Here is a 20,081-nt window from a genome sequence, read left to right on the forward strand (position 1 = left end):
TGAGATTTTTAAAAGGATGGTTCATCTTATGTTCTCTACCCAGAGAATTCCAAAGATATGGGGAATTCTGAAGGGGGGGTGCGCACACACACATTTTCAGCAAACCAGTTGTTAAAGTATGTGCAGCCCAAGTGGATGCATTTCAGTTAATGTTATGAATGAATGTGGCAACTAAGAGGGGCTTTACTTTAAGTGTCACATTTGTTCACATCACTGCAGTGGACCATATAAACGTTTCCATAGAAGAGAAGTATAATTCCTTCTATGAACTGAAATAAAATAATTGAATGCAGTACATCCAAAAGATATTAACATCCTCTGACCTTTTGTCCTGATAAGACCTAATTTTTTCTTTCCCTCCCCCATATCAAAAGTGAAAGCAGTTCAGCCCCCCAAAATTAGTGAAATCTACAAATGTATTATAACAGTCCTTTACTTGCATAGTAAAAGGGGAAAAGCTACAAGAATCCGAATAAAGGGATAATCGCTGTATTTGCATTGGAATTTATATTAAGTGGACCACTAAACACTTGAAAAAAATACAAGGTACATTAGCCCTATCATAACTGGTCTCCAAATATTTCATATAGTCACTAGATGGCTGCAAAGTGGCTAGAGTTTTCTGGATTTCTTTATGACTAAATATTGCAACCCTAATATATTATATACAGTATATCTGCACCAGCACATACAGCATTCAATATGCGTGTGAAAGAGGTTTTTTAAAACTGATATGCTGATATCAAAAATCTTACGATTTCTTCATTGATTATAAATACCTTTTATTCCTTTCCAGGACAAAAATAGTTTTGCAAATCGGTACTCTAACTTACTAGAACAAATAAATAGATTCAATCATTCATCCACCAACCATTGGGGGAGGGGGGTAAGCGCCAGATATGGTAATTTCTATAGAAACTCGCTTTCCCGGCAAGCTTTGCCTGTGCTCTGAGCATGCGCTCTGCCCCCTGAGCTGTCGCTTGCTTGGCAGTAACCGAAGTGGGTGTCGCCGGCGGCGCATAGGCGCTCGCCATGGAATCCTACGATGTGATCGCGAATCAGCCGGTGGTGATTGATAATGTGAGTCCGAGCGTAATTCTGTCTCTGCGGTGTGAGAAGGTGGGGGCGGGGGAGATTGGCACGGTGGGCATTTTGCTCCTCATAGAAACCAGTCAGCGGATCTGTTAGCCCGTGGTTTTCTGTTTCCGCCCCGCCTTCGGGCAATCCACTCTCCCTAGCCATAGCCCACCGAAGTTGGGCTCTTTCCTCCTCGATGACCCAGGCCCACGTTCTCGTTGGTCGATGCCTTTGCCATTCAACAGTAGAACGGCGCAGCCCGCAGAACAACAGAGCAGGTAAATCCACGCCCTGTTGAGCTCCTCGCTCTCTGATTGGTCCCCCTCGGCAGATTCCCGTTGCAGCGTCATCGGTTCGCGTTTCGCGAGGGAGATCGCCCCGCCTTTTCGGAGAGTTCGTGCACGATTATTGGCGCGTTTGCTCCGCTACTCGTTCTTTTTGACCTTTAAGGGCTCCGTTTTGTTCTGACCCGCTCATTCTGTCAAAGCGGCGAGGGAATGGCCTGGGCTGGGTAGCTGGGCCCGCGGAAAGCTGCCTAGCAATCCTTCATTTTTGCCTTGGTGTATTTTTACTGCTGTGTATCGCTAGCGCTGCTCTTTCTGTAAAACAGGGAGTGCAGTGGGGAAACCTTTTTTTTTTTAAAGATCCAGTCCAGGCTTCTTTCTCTCGTTTTTTTTTTTTCAGATTTCTCTGTGACCCTGAAAAAAAACAACGTCGCATTAAGAATCAAGCTCATATGATTAAACGTTGCAATTTTTTCCCCAAGCTTAGGCAAAAGCCTGCGAAAGGAAGGGTCAAGAAAAGAGAATATTTGGAGTTAGGCTAGGCTAGCACTAATGAAGGATGTTTACCTAGCTTGGGTAATGAACCGTCTTCAAGAAAACAGCCAAGCTCAGAGAGCGCCTCAAATCAGTTCAGTAAATACCAGTAGACAAGGGCTGCGCTTGTGATCCAAAGCGTTTATTCTGGTTTTTTTTTTTAATGGATACTGCTGTGATGCATACATCTTTGAACCCTGGAAGATAGGATTTAGTAATTGGTAATTAGTATTCATCTCAGTAAACCCTCAGATTTCCATGTTATGTTCAATCATTTATGGAGTTTGGGGTTATAAACTCACTGCCCAGCAGCCTTTTTTGTTTTCTGGTACAGTTCAAAATAGTGACTTTGTACCTATAAATTTCCACATGGTTTACAACCAGGTTATAGGAAAAACTGCTTGCTAGAAGAATAGGTCTGTAATGTTAATATATGATGTGATTCAGGGATTCTTCTGTATGCTAAATTAATTGAAAAAGGCTAGGTAGTTGGGAATAGGGAGCAGAGCCTTTTCTGTGGTGAGATGGATTCCTTCCCTGTAAAAGTTAATCTGTTTCTGCCTTTCTTTAATTTCTGGAAGACTGTTAGAATCTTTTTGTTCTGCATTTAACACTAGTGCCCTGAATCCTATCGGCATTTAGATTATCACAAGTCCTCCATTGCGGGATACTTCCAACAGTTTTAACACTAAGCAAAATTAGATGGGCCTTTTCTAGAGTCTGTTTTGATGCAGTCACATTGGCCCCACTTGGAAGATTTCATGGAGATCCCTTATTCACAGAGACTTGAACTACCTTCTGGTTCTAGGAAGGTAGAAACTCACCCATGTTCTCATACAATGCCCCTTGTACAATGCCCCCAAATAGGCTTTGATTGCACCAATCATTTCCAAACATGAAGGCCATGCAGGTAAATTTTATGTTTATTATTTTTTAAGGGACACTAACCCAACACTTATATATAAAGTGGCCATTCTTTTTTTACCAAGTTCACACAACTTCACAAAAAATGTTTAATTAGACATGCTGTTGTACTATCCCATTATTTTTTTCCTCTTCCCTAATGACTAATAGTTGTGTTAAACCTTTGTTTTACTGTATTTTTAATTGTAAAAGCTGGTCAGACCTTAATAAAGATATTTGATTTTGTTCGGCACAGCTGTTAAAACTTATTTTAAAGACCTGTTTACACAACACAGTAGATAGGTTATTTTTTATTATTCAAAGTTTGCTGTAAATTATCATAGGCAATTTTTAAAAAATCTTAGAAGAAGGCAATTGCAAGTAATTTCTCTATTATTGCTTAGAAAAGAATATGAACATGTGCATAAATTCACCAGGATTCTGGTTTGACTCACTTGAAATTTTATTATTTTCAAAGCTATGTTCATATAGCATGTTTATCCACAGTCAAATTAACCATTATTTACTTACTAAAGTTTTAACATCTCCTGCAAATCCTGCCACTGAGTCCTAAATAAGCCAACACGATTTCAACCTGGCAAGTTTGCTATTTGAACCGAGCTGCATCTGGCATATTATTTTCATAAATTCCTATACAGAGGGGCAAATGCTTCAGTGTTCTGTAAGTTATTAGGGTGATGTGATTCAGTGCTGTTTACTGGATCTTTCCTGTTTCTTGTACTTCTGTCTTACTATCTAGTTCTAAGCTAAAACCTTTTGTCCCACACAAAGAAATTATTCTTGGGTGGTCTGAGGCTGCATAAGTGTGATAATGGAATGTGCTCCATCTAGTGGTCACATAGATTCACTAACAGGTCATACAGTTTTAATCCTGGAATTTATTGGGTAAAGTTTTCATTGAAGGGTCTCAAAAAGAAGGCTGGTGCTAAATTTGGACTGTTGTGTGTTCATAGTTTTGGAGCCAAGATGCTCATGAATAATTATCTCATTTCACCTGATGGTCTTTATTTTTTATCCCAACAGGGTTCTGGCATGATTAAAGCTGGCTTTGCAGGTGATCAAATACCTAAATACTGCTTTCCAAACTAGTAAGTATTCTCATAATTTTGGCTGCTGATCCATAATTTCCTACTGTGAACATTTTTTGCAAGAAGCAGCCTGAGACTTTTAATTTATGCTGGCTCTGGCAGTTGAACACACACATTTTTTGTGCATAGCTTCAGTTAGGCTATTACGTGGCCTATAGGATGAAGAATCCCTTAATACTGAGGGTTTGGGGAGGCTCAGAAATACCTTCTCATGGATTTGGAATTTTAAGGATATTTACAATTTGCTGCTTGCAGCAAATTAGAATCCTTTAGCTTATTATAAGAAGCAGAACAAAGTACTTTCTTCATTAATCCTATGGTGGATTTTGAAGATAGTTGATATTGGATTAGTTCTGTAGCATGAACCAGATTTAAGCATTAATGTGATGTGTACATTGTGCTTATTTAATAACCAGGGATAAAATAAAACATCCTATGATATTAAACTCAACCACTCAGTTCAGGCTGCAGCACCTTAATCTAACAATTCTAGAATGGCCTTTCCTGAGTGAATACTTGAACTCAGATCTGGTTTTTCCCTTTTGTGGTACTTATTTCAGTGTTGGCAGACCAAAGCATGTCCGAGTTATGGCTGGAGCTTTGGAAGGTGACATTTTCATTGGTCCAAAAGCAGAGGTAAGATCACTATATTGATTTGACTGGATTTTTATTCTTTTTTTAGCGTCACCAGAAATTGAGAAACAGCCTATGCTTTTCAACTAAACAGAGTCTGATATTTATCGTTGCTATGTTCCTTCTAATAAACAGATTGGGTTCTAGCCATTTGCTTAGACTTATATTTGTATTTCTGAATGAACTCAAATGGATTATAGTAATAATAAACATATATCTATACAGAATGAAACATATGCATTATGAACACATATATATCAACCACACAGTTGCTGTTATGATAAAAATAAAGGTTTGTTGCATGATGAACACATTTCTTCTGCTATGTTTACAAGTGTGATTTCCATTGTAAATTTAGTGGTTGTTATATTTGGGAATCTTGTCAGCAACTCAATGTATGTTTATATATCTCCTTCTCTGACTGATTGGCTATCTTGTTTAATTTTCTTAAGGAACATAGAGGTCTTCTTTCTATACGGTACCCAATGGAACATGGTATAGTGAAGGATTGGAATGATATGGAGCGCATTTGGCAGTATGTGTACTCAAAAGATCAACTCCAGACATTCTCTGAAGAAGTGAGCTACCTTTCTTTCTCTAAGCTCCAGAGTACCAAATAAGAGAAAAACCTGTGTCTGCTTTTCAATCTCAATGCCAATTCAATTAGTATTTTTTATTCTGTTCAATTCACTTCACAAGGGATAACCATTTTATTGGTTAGATTCACAAGGTAAGAATTAAACTGGAAAGACCAGAGACAGCTGTTTTATAAGCCCACCAGGTGCATTCCAATCTCATGGCTAGGAAAAGCACAGCCAAGAGTTAATTCAAGAGTGTACATACATTTTAGAGCATATTGATCGTCTTCCATGTCTAGAAAATTATCTAGGAGTATACATTTCTAGGAGTGAAGCTTCTGCTGTTAGCTTATTTCTGAATGTGGTGATGAGTTTCAGGAAGAGTAGGGATTTATAGTCATATCTAACCTGAAGTCTTATACACATGGTGCCAAGCAATATTGCGATTTGCTCCATATTGACAATGTGAGAATAGGTATTATGTAAGAATATGTACCAATTTATTTTGGCTTAGCCTGAATCGGAATATTAGATTCATGCAGAGAATAAGCAGTAGTTTATTGAGTATGTCATGGCTGAAATTGTGCATTACATTAAGTCAAAACCAAACAACTGTAAGATGTTGTAATCTGTGACTTCAGTCATTATAATATATTTAACAAAAATGGATTAACATTTTCTGATTTAATATATCAGGGGACACAAGCATGGCCTTTCAATAGCAATAGCACTTAGATTTACATACCACTTTACAATGCTTTACAACCCTCTCAAAACGGTTTACAGAGTCTCATATTGCCCCCAACAATTTGAATCCTCATTTTATCCACCTCGGAAGGCTGGAAGGCTGAGTCAACCTTGAGCCTGGTGAGATTTGAACTGCTAAATTGCAGGCAGCCTGCAGGCAGCAGAAGTAGCCTGCAGTACTGCATTCTAACTACTGCGCTACCGTGGCTTTCAACTTAATAGCTCCTCTGTCTACCATAACTAGAGGAAAAAAATTCATTTAAACCTGTGCTTAAAAAGAGCTATTTTTATATCTGTGTCCACTGTACATTTTTTAGTCTCATTTGAATTACTTTATGAATCAGACAATAATTAGTAAGAACTCTTTTAGCATAATAGATTCTGCAAAGTTGTTATCAGTTTGAAGCAGTGGCTAAAACTCATTTGAAATTTTCTTCCTATATCAAATAATGGATGTGGGAATCTCCCCATTGAATTTTTGGGTAGCATACATCATCCTTTCCTAATATTATTTAGCCCTCTCAGGTTATTCCTTATACTGATATTCTAATAACGCAATTATTTGACTATTTACTCAAATGAATTTTGGTCTAATTGATTTTTTTTTAATTCAGTGCTATAATTGGCACTATTTGTCATTTGAGACAGTTTTGGAAGAGGGGAAGGGAAGTTCTTAGTTTAAGACTTACAATATCTATCTATCTATCTATCTGAAAGGTGGGTAAATGCAAATAGTAGAAGGGATCAATTTTCTAATAACAATAAAATGGGTATTGGGAATAGGCATTTGTATTCATTGTGGTGAAGTTATTGCTTGTGCAGGATCCTATAACTGCCGCCTTCCTGTATCTGTTAATAGAAATAGGCAAAAGCATAACTCATCTTTTCTTCTTCAGCTGAATTCTTTATTGTAGGGAGGAAGGTAATATAGGCTCTTTGTAGTTGCTACCTTTGTGATCCACGAGTGAGGTTAAGGCAAATTTCTTTATTTCATGAGGTTCTTTCTAAAAGAGAAAGGATATAAAACTTTTTATATTATTTTGTCCAAATTCTCAGGTTATTTTTGTAGCAGCTCATAACAATTCTCATGGTTTCTTATCCAAATATTGCTCTGGGCAGAGCTGACATGCTATTAAGTTCAAGTGCTTAATCTATAGAGATATGTATATACCTATACCTGAATGGAAGGGGAACTTATAGTTTTGCAAATGTTCATAACTACAACTTTCAAGCCTTCTTCACCATTGGTCATATTGACTATATATTGATAATACAAATTCCTCATCCATGATGGGTAGCTATTTATTATATGTAAGGTTACCATGTCTGGACTCCAAAAATACTAGAAAGTGCTATGTGCTACCATCTATGGTCATCTTAATTTTTGCAGTTTGCATATGGTAGTCCTAGTATAAGAATTACTTCACAATCCCCTTTTGGTTGGATCAGCCTTCCAAATGCATAGATACAAGAAGAAATAGACTGTTAAAGCTTTATGCTAGAAAACTTGGGAAGTCTCCACTGACCATGGAGTAATGGCTAACTTGTGTTCCTAATCACTAGCATCCTGTGCTCTTGACGGAAGCACCGCTGAATCCTCGTAAGAACCGTGAACGAGCAGCTGAGGTTTTCTTTGAGACTTTCAATGTGCCAGCTCTATTCATCTCTATGCAAGCTGTGCTTAGTCTGTAAGTATCTTGCCTATACCAGTTTTAAAGCCCAACCTGGAAGAGAAACTAATTTTTGCAATTTATTGCATTGCTTCGTACGTGAAATGATCAAGGAGATTTTCTACATGCACACGCAAATATATTTTGTTCATTGAGACTTATTTCTAACTAAATATGCACCTTGATTTAAAAAAAAAAGATTTTCTCAAAGATGTCTTTACAATTAAATGAAGAGATTTATATCATAGGCAAATACAGAAGAAGCAGTAAAAATCCATTCTGTTAGTATTCTGGAGAATTGGCCCAATGCCACACTTCTTCATAGTGAATTTATAATTTCCTCTGTTTTAATTTGATGATAAGTGATGTTTCATTACATCAGTATTACATTATTGATGTAATAATACATCACTTACTATCACTGATTTTCTATCATAAAGATTGCTGTTTAGTTATTTCTAGGTACATTAGAATAGAATTATGCTGGGGCAATTGCTTTCTTGGAAGTGTTACAGATTATCCGTCAAATACTGTTGATTTTCTCCTTTCTGTAGTTATGCAACAGGACGAACTACAGGGGTGGTGTTGGACTCTGGGGATGGGGTCAGCCATGCAGTACCTATTTATGAAGGTTTTGCAATGCCCCATTCCATTATGCGAATTGACATAGCTGGCCGTGATGTCTCTCGTTTTCTTCGCCTCTATCTCCGGAAGGAAGGCTATGACTTCCATACATCATCTGAATTTGAGATCGTCAAAACCATAAAAGAGGTGCATGGATGCCCTTTGTTTTTGATTCTGGGGTCTCTTCTGTTTTAAGGTACTGAGCAGAGGAGGGTGGATTGAGCAGTTACGGCTGATATATGTCAAAGCATTTGCTAATGTCTATCCAGATTACAAGAAAAGATGGGGAAATGAGCCCGTTTAAATTACATCTATGGTGCAGAACTGCTTTCTTTTGGCTCTTGAAGGCTATCTTCCCTTAGTTCTACTTTAATCTCAATCCAATCACTATGTTCAGAGAAGTGATATGATTACAGTCCTAATTCTTCTGTAATTGTACAAATTCATATAGTAGACACAAGATTGCAGTTTTTAAAATTATCATGCTTATCAGAAACCTTTGGTGCTTAGAAAGCTATCCCATCTAAAAAACAAATAGAATATTCTTACCTTGGCTTCTTGCCTATATATGGGAGTTCTTTTGTTAAAATAAGGTAAAACAGGAAAAGCCTTCAGACATTTCCGTAAATATCACTTTCTAAAAAGGTTGTATTCCATTATATAATCCTTTTAAATTATTAGCTGGTGTCTGAGTCCAGATAACAATTTTAAAAACACACAGCATAGCAAATATACTAATCTTTAGGATCAAATTTCATTGTATTTTACATCAAGTCAAGGATTTTGTCACTGGTAGATCAGAAGATTTATGGCTAATATGCAAGCTTTCGCTGTCTGTTTAAACATTGGATCAGGATTAGGGCTAGGGTTAGGTCAGGAATACAGAATTTGTTTACTAGAGAAGCAATAGGAACATCATAGCAATAAAAATCGGAGTTAGACAAAGCTGTTTGCCAGGTCTTGTTTGGGAAAGCTACCAGAGAGTTAAGTATATCCAGGATTCTTAGCCCTTCTGACTATAAACTTTCCTTATGTAGAAGGATTTCTGAGCTCTACAAAAGCCAAAGATAACAAAGAAGATGTGCCTAATTCTTATTAATAGATACTTCAACTTTGACATAAAAACTTTAACTACAACAGTCAATGGTTATGTTATATTATGATACTTGAGAAAATGAGTGGAAAACAGTTACTTCATTCCAATTTCTGTTCCATAATTAAGCTACTAGGTTATTCTAGAAAGGCATTACTTCTTTATCTATGTGTTTAAAACATAGAAACTCTATTTTAGTTTCTTAATATTTACAAGTTGTCCTTCTCAGGTTGCTCACAATATTAATAAAATTAAAGCACTGTAGAACACTACAAAAAGTTGAAATTTCACATAAAGGAAGAAAGCAAGCAAGATTCAGCCTTGGAAAATTGCAGAAGTCTTATCTTAAAATTATAACAAAATAGGGTTAGATAAGCCTCCCTGAAGAGTGAATTTTACAATTGAAGTAGCACTACTAAAAGTATAATTTCTCTAGTCATTCAAGCAACTCGCCTCAGATAATAGAGCTAGTTTATGTTACAGGATTACTGCAATAATGTACATGAGACACTCAGAATATGCCATTCTGGTGTACTAATAAACCATTTTAATCGTATATTCTGAGAGTTTTGTGTACCTTATTGTAATCATAAAGTAATCATATGGGGTTGTTCCACTTCTTCAACTTGATATCTTCCAGTTCTCAGTGGCAATCTCCAGGTTGAGAAAAGTGACTTACCTTATTTTTCGGACTATAAGACACACTCCCCCCGCCCCCCAAAAGGTGGGTAGAAATGTCTGTGCATCCTATAGAGTTAATATGGGCCTGTTTTTTGCTTCCCGAACCCTTCGTATGTCCTGTTTTTGCCCTCCCCGGTATCCAGAAGCACTCTGCAGGCCAAAAACGGGCCAATTTTTGGCCAGCAATAATAATTGGAAAATATTTTGCCTCTGCGGGTTCCATTTTTGCCCTCCTTGAAAATGGGACATGTGGAGGGTTTGGGAGGCCAAAAATGGGCCCGTTTTTGGCCTGCAGAGTGCTTCTGGATATTGGGGAGGGAAAAAATGGGACGTGTGGAGGAAAACAGCGTTCTGTGTGCCTTTGGCGTTTAGTCATGCCGGCCACATGACCACAGAGGTGTCTTTGGACAGCGCTGGCTCTCCAGCTTTATAACGGAGATGAGCACCGCCCCCTAGATCTGGAAACGACTAGCACGTATGTGTGAGGGGAACCTTTACCTTACCATCTACTATGTGATCAGCTGGAAGGAGGTGATATACTGTTTTACTACAGAATTGCTGTTTGGTGTAGTAAGGGAAATACACTACAAAAGCTCTTTTATGTCCTTTGTATCATTGCTGAATGAGGCTATTTATATTGAAAACTCCATCTTATAGATTCATCTGTATTCCACAAAATAATGTCTACTGGAGAGCTTTGCTTCTCTGGATTTTCTTTGTAGAACTGCTGGTTATTAATAAATTTTCTAGAATTTTTCATTTTTAATCACCAAATGGTTAACAATTTTATGACATTGTTTGGATGGTGAGGCTCCTTGCATGTTAGAGGTGGAAATAAAAACAATTCCAAAAGGCAAAAAACTATTGAATGACAGTACATGTGGAGTGTCTAAATGAACATTGTCTTACCGTGGGCTGCTTGTTGGAATGTTGATGATTATTATCTTGGCTTGTCATTCCTCCACAGCGGGCTTGCTACCTGTCGATAAACCCTCAGAAGGATGAAACTTTAGAAACTGAAAAAGCTCAATATTACCTTCCTGATGGAAGCACCATTGAGGTTTGTTAAAACTTCACATAATTTAAATATTCCCTAAAGAATTCATGGGAAAGGGCTCTGAAGTGATACAGTACCTGCAGGCTCCTTCAGGATTCTAGAATATAAATGGTCTTGACTTAAGTTCATTCATCTTTTAATCATCTCTTCGTTTATTTTGAGTTACCATTCCCTCCTCTTCTCCTTTGTATCTCAGTGGATTGGTATGACTGATACTTTTGGTGTCAGTCATCTGACACAATCTTGGTAAGATTGTATTCTTTACAATAAGAGCTTTTGTAGTTTCGTTTACTCAAAGTTGTAGAATAAAATGTGAAATCTACCAGTTTTCAAATGTTTTGAATTTCAGTTCTCATCATACCTTCTTGATATGTCAGTGAAAAAGCTGACCTTGTGTTGGAGTTGTCCAAAACATTTGGACAGCATCAGACTGTAGAATCTTAAAAGAGAGCAATTTATATGAGTTCATCGCCACCGTACCGAAGAGGAGGAGGTCCTTGACTCTGCGCTTCTTATTATGTTTAAGGGTCCTTTTAGATTTGACTAGTGGGGCGGGAAGAAAGTCTTTGTATGAGCGTAAGAATATTCATGTGACACAGTTTTTCAATCTGGGAAATAAGATTCCTATATACAAACCAGAATCCCGACATTCTTGTTCTCTTTGCAGATTGGTCCTGCCCGATTCAGGGCTCCTGAATTACTGTTCCGTCCAGATCTGATTGGAGAAGAATGTGAGGGATTGCATGAAGTTCTGGTTTTTGCAATTCAGAAGTCTGATATGGACTTAAGGCGAACTCTCTTTTCCAACATTGTGCTCTCCGGAGGCTCCACGCTCTTCAAAGGTTCCTTCTGATGCTTATTTGACTTTATAAACATGTGGGGTTTGAACTTAACTTTAAACTTGTCCCCTCATCTTCTTTGAAGCTATTGAAAATAATATTAGCTTCTTGGGAGTAAATAATGGCAGCACTCCATGTAATTCTTTTTCCTGGAAGTAGGCAAAAAATGTTTCCAGAAAAATCTTCTTCCAGCCCTGTTGGAAGAACTGGAAGTCCGCAGGCTAGATTCACATATTTCTGGGAAAATAGTCATAGCATTTCCCAATAAGTCTCTTTTTTAATATTAATGAAATGCAGTTTTTGTGTGCTTAAATGATTTTTCCTATTCTATTATTGATCTGATCCGTGTAGTTCAGCGGTCCCCAACCTTTCTGGCTCCACGGGCCGGCAATAGCAGTAGCGGAGGTGGTGGCAGCAGGGGGGAGGGGATGGTTTTGCATGCTCAACCTAGGTCCTACCCAAGCGCAAATTGAAGCTTTGCACGCTTGCACAGCCTAGTTGACAACAGACACAGCCTGGTTGCCAAAAGGGCCACAGATTTGTCCATGGCCTGGGGGTTGGGGATCCCCTGGTTAAGTTTATTATTAATACATTTCATGTATTCCTTTATTACTGAGGAAGAAGATGTAGATGTTGTTTCAGAGATTGTTTGGTTGATTCTAGATTTGTTTTCAGGAAACCTAGATTACTTTATAATACCCTAGGTTGTTAACTGAAATTATTGCTTATAATTTCAGGTTTTGGCGATAGGCTTCTAAGTGAAGTAAAGAAACTGGCCCCTAAAGATGTCAAAATCAGGGTATGTAGAGCTTGTTTGGAGGTTGTAGCAGGGGAGCACAACTATTGTAAACGTTTGCCTGAAGATCAGTACACTCCTATCTGGGATGGATATTCTTTTCCACCAATTGTGCAACTGCGGGAGGGATGCACATGGAGCAATGAAGGAGGAAGGGGATACCAGCTAGATAAGCAGATTCAACCCTGGTGATCAAGGGGGTGACACGTTACAACCATATAATCCTCACATTAAAGGACCTAAGAAACCTACCATACTCTGTTTTAACTATCATCTACTCAGATATCACCCAAACAATATGTTCTTTGTTCACTGTAATTTTATTAACACGATTACAACAATAAAAATTAATACAAACTGAAAAAAAGAATAAAAGAGCAGAAGGTACACAAAATAAAGAAAATAGAAAAGAAAAAAGTATAGTAGAGGAAAAGTAAAGAAATATATGCAGAAGTGACTTACCACCATCATAACTACAAACAATTTTAATAACTTATTGCCTTCTCTTAAAATACATCAAATCATCTCTTCTTTCCATATCCCATTTCTTATTTATAAACAAATCCATAAAAATGTCATTTCAGTCCTGATGTCAGCAAAAGTTAATTAAGGGTTGCCAGATATAACAATATATATATTTTACCCTTGCTCAAATAAACCATATATTCCTTCTTTTTACTTCTAAGTAAGAGTAGAGTGAATTCCTTCAAGTAATGTTTTAAACCTTTGATTTTCCCCCACTTTTTGTTTATCTCTTCTCACAAAATTCTTCAAAACCTTAACAAGCCTTTTTGTCAATTGAATATAGCAATAGCACTTAGACTTATATACCATTTTACAGTGCTTTACTGTGCTCTCTGAGCAGTTTTTTATGATGACTGAGCATTCATCATATTGCCCCCACCAATCTGTGTCCTCATTTTACTTACTCATTTTACTTAGGATGGAAGGCTGAGTCAACCTTGAGACAGTCAGGATTGAACTCTTGGCTGTGGACAGAGTTAGGAAAATTATGCAGGTCACTCTCTTTATTTGTTCTTTTAATACATTTTTATCATTAGAATGTCAGCCAGGTTTTTTTGCATGTCCATTGTAACATACTTTTGTGTCATTCTTGTAGTCTGGCATTTTTAAATCTACCTTCAACTCTGTCTCAGTTTCGTCTAGAACTTGTTCCATAACTTATTTTGGACACAGTCTATCCATAAAGGCAGACACTTGTAAAATTAACTTCGGGATCTATTGTTCAAAAATTACCCTTTGTTATGTCCAACGTTAAAATATTTTGCTTTGTTCTATATTTATAAATTAAGTTTGAGTCATCTCCTTTAATTGTAATCTTTAGTTTCTTCTAATTCCCCCTCACGCTCATTTTTTAAAAATCTGTTTCTCAAAAATATACTTTCTAAAATTAAAGATTTAATCTCCTTTTTTGCTTTTATTAAAAATATTGTTTTAAGCTCTTAAATTTGAAGTTCAAATATGTTTAGCTAACAACTGATCTCACTCAGTTTTGTAAAATATGTCAATCTAAAAGTTCCCAATAGCTGAAATTTCTGAAAGTGATTAAAAGGAAGTATGTGAACTTAGTGTCTTTTCAAAGGAACCAACTGCAGTTTGAGCAAGAGGGCTATTCCTTTGCCTTTGGAGCTCTTAACCTGCCTGAGACCACTGTCTTGTCATCTCATTGTGAGGGACAACTGTCTGTAGCACTTGTGGGCAAACTCAAGTCTTTTCCTTGTCGAAAGAGGAATTATCAATGAGCCAGCTCTTCATTCTGCCAATGAAACCTGTAAAGCAGTAATGTGATTTCTGTGGCCCTCATATGCTGCTGAACTATAAATCTCAAAATCCTCACCATTGTCTCTCTTGAAGTTGTTCAGAGTGATAAATTAATTTGGAAAGAGTTAAATTACTATTACTATGGTTGTATAATGCAGCTACCTATGGTTAACCAGCTTATAGTTTATGAATTTTCAGGATTTAGATGACCTACACAATCATAAATCAGGGATTATGTTAATAAACACACTAGGTTAAAATGTGGTAAAGATGATTCATGGTTCAGTGTGTCAGGTAAGCACAACTCTAGACTTCAAAGAGTCATTTGAACAGATTGTCAACCACAGTAATAAGTATCTTTCTGGCTTTCAAATCAATTGGTTGGGACTGTTAGAAAAAAGAAATCCAATAGCCTGTAATAGAAGAGCTTTGTAAGTTTGGTATATGGACAATAAAGATCTTTTCCTAAATCTTCCTCACTTTTTATTTTAATCCCTAGATATCTGCTCCTCAAGAGAGATTATATTCTACATGGATTGGGTATGTACATCTCCTGCAGCAGAAATTGTACTTTTATTTGCCTTTACATGGATCCACACATTTTATTAAAATAAAAAGTGACTCATTTAAACCTAAGAAGACTCTGAATTAGAGTCTTATACTCCATATGGTATACAACAAATTACCGTGGTTAAATAATTGCTCTTTGGGGAAGTTTGAAACAAACTTTTTAATATGTTGTGGTTAAGGTGTTGGAAGATCCAGGTTCCAGTCCTTGCTTTGACATAGAAGTCAGGTAGTTGACTTTGGTCCGTCAATCTTCAGTGAAAAAGCCCTCTTCCTACATTGAATTGATTCAGAATAACAACACCAATAATAATAATAATAATAATAATAATAATAATAATAATAATAATAATAATAATAATAATATAGGAGAGAGAGAGAGATGATATGTAGGTAGGTAGACAGACAGACAGACAGAAAGATGATAGATAAATGATAGATGGATTTAGATCATTTAAATTAAATGCTGATTATTTGTTTCCCATACTTTTCAAAAAAAATCCCTGGCCATCCTTTAGATTTCATTAACAACAGGTTGATAACTATGAGTTTAGTCATATTTTTAGAAAGATTTTTAAGTTATTCCTAAAATTTATGCATCTAACTCCTGTGTTTGTTCCTCTGCAGAGGCTCCATCCTGGCTTCACTTGACACATTTAAGAAAATGTGGGTTTCCAAGAAAGAATATGAGGAAGACAGTTCCTGGGCAATCCACCGAAAAACCTTCTAACCCTGGCAAGTTCAGGGATCTCTTTAGATATTTGTTCTTATTCTTAACTCTCTTTTCTGAATCTCTAAGGAGTTCTCTGTTTGTGTGTGCATGAATGGATATATGGGTGCCAGCACACCCTGGACTTCACAGAGCCAAAGGGAAAACTGGGTTTTGACTTCAAACTGGTTGTGTGGGTGAAAATGAGACTTAATCCACTGGAAAAATCCATTCCCCCCCCGCGCTTTTTTTCCCCTGGGTGACCCACAAACCTCTGGGGGTAAGGAAAGAAACCCTACTATGCCTCAGAAGAAACTTGGGGTAATATAAAAGTGAATAATAAGATAGAAATAGAAAATGTCAACTAATATTGGATCAAATTCAGATAGGCTGACCAGTGGAAACTGAGCACAGAAATTGATAGTTATTTCCAGTGCTCAGCACATATTTTTAGATGGTTAATCCAGAGTTTTCCTTCCACCCCACCTTTTTCCCTGACATACGCAGAAAAGCGAATAAGCACATTCTTAACTGTTACAACTCCATTTACTGCTTTGTACGTGTATGTATATTCTTAGGCTGGTGTGTGTGAATCAGAATCACGATATGATAGTTGGAGCAGTTAATTTTAGGAACTAGTTTATAATGCATGATGTAGATCAGAAAGAGCCTTCCTTTGTTCTTTTCTAGTCAGTTGGTTTTGGCAGCCTGTAATAAAGCAGCTGACATTTAACTAACGGAAGATGATTCCAAAATGTGTTTGCTGGCCCATTCTGTACTTCCTCTGCCCACCCTCTCTCTTTTCCCAAACATGCAGGTTCTAAATGTTAATATTGATTCTTTCTGAAATGCAAAAACATTGTGCCTGTGTCAAAATTTCTGCCCATGGGGTCTTTAGCCAAGCTTGATGGGGAGTCATGCAATTGTTTTTAGACTTGTTTTATTTATTGAGAAGTTTTGGTGGTTGCTGAACTACTATTACTAAAATGAGTTCCACCATTTTCAGTGTCCTATTATATTGTATTTGCTCATACTTTAATACTAGCACTAATGTTTTAACAAAATATTTGTTAAATATAAATATTTGCCAACCCTGCTGTATTATTTTTAGATTTGTTGCTTTAGTGAATGTACCACATGAGAAAACAATGAATTGTATTAGAATGTTTGAGTTTAATAGTCATCTCCAGAAGGTTGGTATTCTAAAGTAATGTCAGCCCCTGATTTTACATACTACAGAAAAGAAAATTAATCTGCTTTGAACTCATTTTTGTTTTTATTTTTTATACATATTTTGGTGCTTATGTTTTTTTACTTTGCTGCTGAAAACCAAATATTTTTGCATTTTTGTCCATTTAAGTGTTTGAAGATTAGACATCAAGAAAAGAAGCCTTACATCTACCAATAGCCAAATATTGGAAGAGAAACTATAGTCTGAAATAAAAATTAAATAACTTGTATTATCCCTGAGTAGAAATGCAGAGTGTTTGCTATTAATATATTATAAATATGGTCCTGTTGTGGTTTTGGTTGAAAGCCTGTTTTCCTTGGTAGGTTATTGGCATTCTCAGAAAAATTACACAGGAATTAAGTAGGCAGAATTGATATTTAGTAGCATTTTGTCTCTGTTTCAGTGCTTATAAGAGCAAGATCCATACTGACTGAAGGGATGGAGGAAAATCTAGCTTCTTTTGCCAGCAGGTTGAATAGAAACACATAAAATACATATCATCTTGTGCATTATTCAGTCATCCTTTAGTGTTAAAAATAGGGTAAGATCTGGATACAGTTCTCCCTGAGTAAGTTTTGCTTAGTTGTCTTTTAGTGTAAGAGCAGATATATTTTTCAGAAGAGTCTTTAATTATCATTGACTTACAAGGGAGGAAAACAAACACATCTAAATTCAGCAATTCTCTACGTCTACATAAATAATTGTGTACTACAGGAATGTGTAGAGTTCTTTATAGCTATTTCTTCTGTTAAAACAAAAGAATTTGGGGGGCAGAGTGATAATGTTCCTTTAATGAATAATATTGAAATTTCAGCATTATATCCTTATTTTCATTAATGAAAATCTATACTGTGACAAGAGTCTGAAAGACTGCCCATTTAATAGCCCTCTAAGACTAAAGAATAGCATAAAGCATTTTCTAGTTTCTGTTTATTGAGAATAATAGTTAAAATAGTAAAAAAAAAGACTACGCTACATTTTGTAAGATTCTTTTAAAATGCTGCTACAAATGATTGCATATAAAAATATCCCGTGTCTTTATTTCCTGATATATGTATGGTTTTCTTACCTTGAATGTATCTTAAGCATCTAAGATTAACATTGTTAGGAGATCATATCTTCATTACAAAATAACAGTCTCCCACTTCAGTCACTGTTTTAATTAAACCTTCCTGAACAAGTCATTTAGTTTGTTATTGGAACTGGAATGAAATTTCTGCTATGCTTGATTCAAAAGTTCATTGCATGTCTAAGCAAGATCTTGAGAAGTTGATCTCCTCTGATTTTAACTATTTGCTTTCAGAGCAGAGGCTCAAGCCAATTCATTGTTGTGTTGATCAAGGCTTGAATGGTAGATCTGTTTTTCTACACAAGTATACTTTTTCTGTTGGCTGTAAATGTGTTCAGATACAGTAGAAGCCTGGGGTACTGACATTAGACAAAGTTTAGGTAACTACAGAATTAAATGCAGGTTTAGAGGCAGTAGACTAGTTATAAAAAATATTGAGTATTGTATTAGTCTTTCTTTTGACAAGATTTATGTACAGGGTAACCTGGGATTTCTCATGGAAGACCACAGGACTGGTTTTTCACTGCAGGAAAAGGGCACCTAGCCTGTATTTCTTACCTTGCACTATGGTAATGTCACATTTTATTCTAATTGTATAGCATTTGAAATATGTGTCCAGTGCAGGCTATTACTGTGGAGGCCTTGAGTTACTTGAAAAAAAACAGAAGATTTTAGTATTAATGAAATTTGTACTGTAATTGCAGTAATGAAGGGACAGTTGGAAATAATAAGGGCTACAGCGTGTACTGGTATGAAGGATGGCAAACCATTACTGTAATTTGTTTTAGTTCATGTTTATGGCTGTATGTATGTGGAAGTAGCATTCCTATGTATAAAAAATCCTTGATTACCCCCTTCCTTTCTTTTAATTCATGGCAATTTTTCCTTTGTTTTGACATCAGAAGCAGTAAAATTGTATACTAAACAGACAAACCCAGCACTGGTTTTATTAATCTGATGCTATACTTCACACAGATGTACAAATCACTGTGGGGTATTGCCTGCTGTACGTAAATAAAATTATTAATACACAGTGTGGTTATTGGCTTGGAGAATCTGTTTGATTTAAATACTTTGAGTGATCTTATTTTTGTCTGAGCCTTAGGCAGAAAGCCTGCTTGGTGATCATGGGCCAATCACTTTCTCTCAACCCTATGAAGGAGACAGTAGCAAACCACTTCTGGGGGAAAAAACATTGCCAAGAAAATTGCAGGGATGTGTCCATGCAATCTCTGAGAATTGGGCATAATTAAACAGAAGAAGAAAAAATTGTTTGAAGAGTTAGTGTCCTCTTTGGAAGTAATTCTATTTGGTTGGCAGATGCAATCAGTTCTTAATTCTCTAACACTCATGACGTGCATTAAGACAGGTAGGATTCTTACATACTAGACAAGCTTTCTTCAGTTTAAAACATTCCAGTGAGTTGGAAGAACATTTCCAGGTTATACAGCTAGGCTGGCCTAATAATTTGTATTTTTGTTATTACTGATATTTTAATGATATACTTGGGTTAACGGCTGGATTGAGCCTTCTGCCACCACCGTTCTTGGAATGCCACAGTTGGCATCCACCTTCTGACTCTCACAAGAGAGAGCTCACATTCCTGGTGTTGGTTTCTGGCAGTGTAAGAGTCAAAATGCAAAAAGTGAAAATACAACAGCATTATTGCATGTCCACGCAATATAAACGTGTATGGTGACCAAAGGATTCAACTATTACTTTTCCTTTACTTATAAACAAACTTACTGAAGAAAGAAAAAATGCAATGTAAACCTTTGCATATCTGACTCAGTGTCTGCATTGCCTTCTACTCTTCTGGATTTAGCCTGCATGCCAAACTACAGGCACAGAGGCACAATCCACATGCCTCTGTGCCTGTAGTTTGGCATGCAGGCTAAATCCAGAAAAGAAATCAAGAGGAGATTCCATTGGATTAGTTTTTCTTTCCTTTTTCTACAGAAAGGAAAGGTAAAAATCCTCACAGGGAATACACAGAAAGTCTCTGATGGAGAAAGACAGTTGATTTTCTCCCTCTTGCTCTCAAAGTTTGGTGTGATGTTGATTTGGGGAAAGGATGCTGCCTACCAATAGTACTTAG

General features: G+C 36.6%; 1 protein-coding gene across 1 annotated transcript; it reads left to right on the forward strand.

The window, feature by feature from the left end:
* Nucleotides 1–948: 948 nt before the first annotated feature.
* On the forward strand, nt 949–19,014 carry ACTR1A (actin related protein 1A). Its single transcript, XM_026704682.2, has 11 exons — nt 949–1,080; nt 3,843–3,907; nt 4,468–4,543; nt 4,993–5,118; nt 7,429–7,553; nt 8,090–8,306; nt 10,901–10,993; nt 11,658–11,832; nt 12,567–12,628; nt 14,907–14,947; nt 15,602–19,014. Exons 1-11 carry the CDS (start codon nt 1,033–1,035, stop codon nt 15,702–15,704), a joined length of 1,131 nt encoding a protein of 376 aa, XP_026560467.1. The 5' UTR covers nt 949–1,032; the 3' UTR covers nt 15,705–19,014.
* The last annotated feature ends 1,067 nt before the right edge of the window (nt 19,015–20,081 follow it).

The sequence above is a fragment of the Pseudonaja textilis genome, chromosome 4 (genome assembly GCF_049901715.1).
Source record: "Pseudonaja textilis isolate UNSWEBS1 chromosome 4, rPseTex1.2, whole genome shotgun sequence".
In the NCBI taxonomy this organism is placed as follows: Eukaryota; Metazoa; Chordata; class Lepidosauria; order Squamata; family Elapidae; genus Pseudonaja; species Pseudonaja textilis.

Bases quoted from the DNA above. Each gene is read 5' to 3' on its own strand.
- ACTR1A (XM_026704682.2), top strand. From the start codon at position 1,033: ATGGAATCCTACGATGTGATCGCGAATCAGCCGGTGGTGATTGATAAT. The intron at 1,081-3,842 runs GTGAGTCCGAGC...TTATCCCAACAG, and splicing joins AGCCGGTGGTGATTGATAAT to GGTTCTGGCATGATTAAAGC. The intron at 4,544-4,992 runs GTAAGATCACTA...AATTTTCTTAAG, and splicing joins TCATTGGTCCAAAAGCAGAG to GAACATAGAGGTCTTCTTTC.